Consider the following 6,446-nt stretch of genomic DNA (forward strand, 5'->3'; position numbering starts at 1 on the left):
ACAAGTTAGTGTAGCCCACAGGACACCACACCAGCCCTGGTGTTATTATTATATAACAGCTTGCTGTGATTTTGTTTGACCTTGTGATGTGGCATGTAAAAACAGATTAGTTATGGTTTGAAAAAATGATGTATCTGCAGACATTGCAACATGTCAAAAAGTTATCCTTCTCTGGGCATTTATTTTCCAACACAACACAAGCCAAGTTTATCATCAGTAGAGGCTCTCAGATCCTTCAGTGCTAAAGCTCATCAGCGTAAACTGCTCAAAAATCCAAAGCACTCAGATAAAACATTTATTGTGAACTCATATTTTAAATAAACAATCATTTGGCTTAAAGGAAATTTCTTAAACATGATAACATCTCTGTGAAAATTACTTTTTCATAGTCTCTTCTGTTAGGTGTTCAATAACAATAAATCTAGAACATTTGAACAGTAAGAAGCACTCATGTCATAACCATCTGTCACATCATTGGCGAGTCTGTATCTGGCTCCCCCTCTGTTGTCCCTCCCTCTCCTTCCACCGCAGGGGGAGGAGGAGGTGGTAGAGATGAGAGGTCAGGGGTCACGCTGAGAAGATCTGGGTTGAGTGGAAGGACAAGGGCAGGATGGAGGAGACGGAGGGAAGCCCTGAACCCCTCCCAGGCATCTCTCTCTGCCTCTGTTGCTTTGACCTGGAGGAGAGAGGGACTGCTGTTGGAGACATGTTTGCTTTATAGATACTGCTGAGAGAGCAGAAATGATCTCACTGGCAGAGGTAAACTTCAGTTGTCAGGGCTAAAGAGTCACTGATCTGCAGGCTAAACCAAGGCCACGTTCTGGACTGGTGGAACACAGCAAAACAGTTGAGGGCCTTACTTAATGTATATTTCCCTATCTTCCAAAAGTTTTACAAATAATGCTGATACTGATAAAGTTCCTGAATAAGTAACAGAAAATCATAAACATTTAAAATGCAAAAAAAGGCATTAAGATATAAAAAAAAAAAGATCATTAGGCTATAAAAAGCTGCCATAGTTTATATATTTTATCGTGTATAGTTACTCACTCTGACCTGGTGTTGTCTCTTGGCCTCAGCCTCGGCAGCCAGACTCTGCTGTAACTCCACGGGAAAACTGAGCTCGTCTCTGACAGAAAATCAAACACAAGCCTGGTCAGCAGGAAGATTTCAGCGCACTGCAAATCTCTACATCCCTCTTTGCTGTTTACCTGGAAAAATCAAAGCTTTTAAAGGAAAAAGACTTTGCACACAGAGAGTGATGCATCTTTCCAGAAGCACTGCTAGCCCTTTGTCTTACACAAATCTGTGTCCTTTTCTTTGGGTTGACAGGTTTCCTCAGAAATCATCTTGATTCTCTTTAGTCATTTAAAGCATCAGCTGTAAATATGAGGTTTGCTGTCAGGTCCTGACAGTCAAATAGCTTCTTCTTGCAGCTTATGTTTTGCACAAGTATTCAACTATCATAAAAAATCACCTAGAAAAGAACATCTTCAGTCTTACATGTCTGCTCTCTCCACCCTGATGCCCCAGTGGCAAGCAACAGAGTCAACCGCTGCTTGTATCTGCTGTCCAATCCTCCTCCTGTGCAGCAGGATGTGGCTGAATGTGTGCTGGGCGAGAATGTCTCTGACCGCTGCCTGGACCAGAGTCTGCAGCACTGTGGTCAGACTGGACAGAGCCGTGCTGCACAAAGCCACGTTCTCTATCTGGTAATAACACACCGCACTCAGCTCCGGCCTCACCATGTCCTTTGTCACCACCTGGGTACATATGTACAGTATGAGAAGTCAAATCCTAAAGGATGAGAAACATTATGAGAAAGATGTAAACTTCTGTGAGGGGCATTATAGTGAAAGAGTTGAAATGACAAATAAGTTTGATCTCTTTATGGACTATAAAAGATTTACTGTACGTTCAGTGAGAGCAAAATGGAGCTACATGCCTCAATTGTGCTTTTCTTAATTGTTCTGTACCGTGTGAAGAGGAACCTTCAGCATTTTCAGTCGGATGTCGACCTTGTGACACACATCCAGGAATGGGAGGTAGAAAAGAAGGCCTGGAGAGAGGAGGGAGAAGGATTTGATCCAAGGACAGATTTCTAACATTAACGTAACAATTCACCAACAACCGTATCACTGCACAGAAGGAAGAGTGCATCTACTCATGGACGAGAGGCTTACACTCGTGACAGTGCAAGATATAAACATTAATGGTGTCCTCCTCGGCTGAGCTGAACTTTAGCTAGCTCAAAGGTGCTAGTTGAGCTAGCAGTAGATTCTTCCTTCTGTGCAGTGATACAATTGACGGGTGTAGTTTGACAGGAAGAAAATAGTTCCTACATGAAACTACTCACAACAAGGTCTGTGGATTATCTTGAGTAACTGGGTCATGATCTCTGGAAAGAGACATTGCTATTGTCAAACGTATTTTTTTGGCACTTGGAGCCCCACAAGCCGAGTTCCATCTAGTTCCATTATATCTGAGAGGAGGCAGATATCTCTCTGGCTGATATCTCCAACACTTGGCAGCTCATACCAAAACAATCTAGACTGATAAATAGCACTACAGGTAAGGGCAAAAAATGTATTTTTGGCTTTGTTGTAAACTGTCCTTTTATTTACAGGTATATTTTTAAATAATTTTCTCACGACTGCATGATAGAACACACACCGATGACTAAAACATTTTATCTAGTTGTGGGGTCTCCAGGCTTGGCATAATACAGCTGTATGTCCTCTAGCCAACCAAATCCAACAGTATTCAAGTCAAGTGTTTTGCATTTAAAAATTCACAGTAATTGGTGCCAACCTGGTCCTTGCGGTCTTCCACGCAGTAGGTGACCCAATCTGAAGACCACAGCTCTCTCATGCTCCCTCACTACCTGTCAGTGACACAATGACAAACATCAGTCAGTCCGTATGAGCTGAAGACAGCGATGGCCGAGCGTGTAATTAACATACAACACAAGTAGACTAGTTTTTACACAGTACTTTTGTACTATAACATTTAATGTCATCAGAAAGTTAGAGAATACTGACATTGTGTTGGCTGTGTAGAAATTATGAGATGAAAATACTGACACCGACAGCCCGTTTTCATGTTAAAAATCCCCAATACTGACTTATTTCTCCAAATATTTTACGTCCTGTCGAAGTGAAACACAATAGAGAAGAATAAAATAGAGTAGAAAATACTTCTTCAACCTTTTACATCTCCATCACAAACTACACGCGTTAAGTTTTTTTTCTTCGGCCTAATCCTTTACATAACTTCTGTTGAATAAATCACACTTGTTTTTTAAGTAGATTATTGTAGTGTACGGTTTCTGTTAGAGTAGGTCTGTGCTGTAGTGCATACTTTGACACAGAACCAGATGGAAAGCGGGAACAAGAGGAGAACCACAGCCAAGACGAAGACCATCAGCATCCACTCAAACACTCCCAGACTCTTGCGCTTCAGACCTGCAGAGATCCACAGTACTTAGTGTAAAGAAATCCAACCAAGATACTCAGATTAAACAGAATTAAGAGTAAAGGTGAGCATTTTTCTGAGAGCTCCTAAGATTTCCTATGAGTCATGATTTGCCAACGGCCCAACACACAAATAAAAACAACTGTAAAGCTTCCCCCCTTCAACTTACCGTCCTGTTCCGCTGCTTCCAGGAGCCCCAGGTTCTCCTCCTTGACCTCATTGTCTCTGACGCTGTCTATGTCCACCACAGTGGATCTCACCTTCACTTCTGTCTCCTGCTCCAACTTCATGTCATTTGTCTCTGGCTTCTCCTTCTGTTGCCTCTCTTTCCTCCCTGATGATGCCTCGGGGGCCCGGCCCACCTTCGATGGCCTTTGTCGGTGACTTCTGGGAGCCACAGTGACTCTGCTCTCCTTCTCCTTCCTGGGCGTCATTCTGGATCTTGGTGGGAGACCGGGCTGGACATTGGAGGAGTTCTCCATGCTGGCTGGAGGCTCTGCAGTCAAGAGCATAGGAGGGATGTTTCTGCTCGATGGGTCAGTGGATGGTTCTCTTTTTGGGTGACAGCAGCAAGGCAGGAGGAGATTTTGGGACTTTTGCCGCTGTGGGTTGCTTCCTCTGGCTGGAGGTTTGTAACTAGAGTCACTGGTGCTGGCGTCTACTGTACATGAGACAGAATACATGGATGGTTAACTAGGCTTGACTGTTTGAATGTGGGAGTAGGACAGCAGTGGGAGTGCCTCTTACCACCCTCTCCTAATTTCAAATAATTTTAGGTCAGTGAACTTTTGTGAGATGATATTCCATAGGCTATATACTGTTAAAGTTGTGACATCAAATATTAAAGATACAGTACAGTAATATCATAATGATACTAAGTTATCATGTACAAGTTAACTCTTGATCTACAAGCCAAAAAAACAAACAAAATACCATCTCTTTCCCTCTGCTTCCCAGATCCAGAAGGTGTTTGGTATATGGTAGACACACATGGTAGCATAGCTGCTATATATAAGTATACATGACCCAATAAAATCACTGACATCATTGCTTTGGAAAGTTGGTGGAGGCGCGTGCTAGTGGGTGTCCTGTAAGGAAGTTTAATTGTATGCCATTGAATCATGCATAGAACATACTACTTGAGTGCATGTCATACATAATATAAAGCATGCATACTAATTGCATTCAAACCAGTATAGCTCCAGATCTTTGTCTCACTGGGTCCATTTGTTTGGATTGCATCCCTTCTCTGGTAAAAATCAGTGCCATCCAGATAGGTTTGTAGTCCAGCATTCAGCTTACAGCTGGGATAAATTGTGTCACTGGAGCTCAGGGAGTCACAACCTCTGTGGGAATGTGCAGACTCAGGTCTCTGCTGTCCAAAGAGCTGATGCAGTTTTTTCTCTGTTTTTACAGGAAAAGACACACAGCATACTCCCTGATAGATCCCTAATTAAACTGGAATTTAATTATGTGGCCCAGATGTTTTTTCTGCTACGGAAGTCCTTAGTCTAATTGTGTGCAAACCCAGGCAAAGGGGACCAGTGCCTAGGGCCTATGATCATGCAGTGACCAAAGGGCAGCCCCCTCACTCTGACATCTCTCTCTCCACTTTGTGCATGTATAGGTCCTGTTTGTGCATGTGTGTGTCTTTCAGACCTGTGTGTAATTGACAAGCAAGACTGAAAACATTGAATTTCCCCTCAGGGGATTAATAAAGTAAATAAACTTAACTTAAACTTAAGCCTTGGTTGAATCGGGGGCCAAGTTCCTGGTGGTCAGAAGTCCATGGCCAAATGTGTGAGTAAATATGGCACTTAATCCAACATGAATAAATGATGCATGAGTACCCTGTGAAATACTGAAAGTAAGTAAACGTTATCCTGATATCTAGACACTGAATGCTCCGGGAAACACATTTGTTTTACAATTTATCATCCATATTTAAACATATTCAATAATTTATCTTACTTATATGAATATTTGACGAATGTTAAAGATGTACCCTGGGCATAGATACACTCTGATACACTCTAATTTGTATGGCTGCATATATTTTTCCATCCCAATGCTGGATGTAAAGAGAAAGCTTAAAGAACAGTGTTTCCTGACAGTCTTCCATCATACTGACCCGACCCAACCCTGCTTAGCTTCCAAGATCGGGTGCATTCAGGGTGGTATATGGGTGGTATGGCTGGAAGTGCCTGTCTACTAAATAAAAAAGGTACATACATGCAAGGGCGTTCTCCAAAAAAGCAGCTGCTGCATCTACAGTCCAGGGCTGTGATGACGGACAGCTGCTTTGGTGAATGTTACTGATGGAAGTGCAAGCTGGTTTGGCGCCATGTAAATAATGGCATACTGCAGCAAAACAACAGAAAACGGAGAGATTTCTACTTATTTGAACAATTTACCAGACATCTGAAGTTTGGTGTAAATGTTATCCCAGGCACTGTTTTTTTTTCTGGTTGTCATTATAAGGTGCTAGCGCTGTGTTGTACAACTCCAGGTATTCAGACACCAACATTATCAGGTTGACACAGCAAAATCTGTGCACATTTACATGGGTGGCAACTGTTTCATAGCCCAGCTGCTATGTTCGAAACCGCTTCACCTCTGCTACCTTCCTCTCACTGAAATGACTGGAGGCTGCCAGTTATCGTGTGGTGGTATGAAAGCACCTTAAGGTGCTAGAGTGCATAAAAAGGCATGAAAATAGAGCTTGTTCATCAACAAAAGTGTCAGGGGAGGAACCCGGGATCCCCTGACAGATGTCTGGGCTAAGCACCAAATATCCTTAAATCCTAGAAACGCCTCTGCATACATGTGACTGGCCCCGGATCTCCTGTCAATTTGCAGAAGTGGCCCTTGAGCAAAGCACGGACATGAATGCTTTTGAGGACTGAAAAAGCTTCTTTTTTTTTTCATTTGGAATGCCTTCCAAGAAAAATGTAGAATAAATATTTGTGTCT

The 6,446-nt window shown here is 42.6% G+C and overlaps 1 protein-coding gene across 3 annotated transcripts; it reads right to left on the minus strand.

Moving 5' to 3' along the window:
• Positions 1-153: 153 nt before the first annotated feature.
• nphs2 (NPHS2 stomatin family member, podocin) lies at positions 154-4,507 on the minus strand. 3 transcript variants are annotated; one of them, XM_050054932.1, is made up of 9 exons: positions 4,408-4,507; positions 3,644-4,135; positions 3,361-3,464; positions 2,812-2,884; positions 2,357-2,398; positions 1,977-2,059; positions 1,504-1,763; positions 1,057-1,129; positions 154-676 (listed from the first exon to the last, which is right to left on the minus strand). In XM_050054932.1, exons 1-9 carry the CDS (start codon positions 4,472-4,474, stop codon positions 467-469), a joined length of 1,404 nt encoding a protein of 467 aa, XP_049910889.1. In that variant the 5' UTR covers positions 4,475-4,507; the 3' UTR covers positions 154-466. The 3 variants fall into 3 exon arrangements, with proteins under 3 accessions (XP_049910889.1, XP_049910888.1, XP_049910890.1); XM_050054931.1 differs by having other exon boundaries at positions 161-676; positions 1,051-1,129; XM_050054933.1 differs by lacking the exon at positions 2,357-2,398 and having other exon boundaries at positions 166-676; positions 1,051-1,129.
• Positions 4,508-6,446: the final 1,939 nt, after the last annotated feature.

This window comes from Epinephelus moara, chromosome 10 (assembly GCF_006386435.1).
Source record: "Epinephelus moara isolate mb chromosome 10, YSFRI_EMoa_1.0, whole genome shotgun sequence".
Lineage (NCBI taxonomy): Eukaryota > Metazoa > Chordata > Actinopteri > Perciformes > Serranidae > Epinephelus > Epinephelus moara.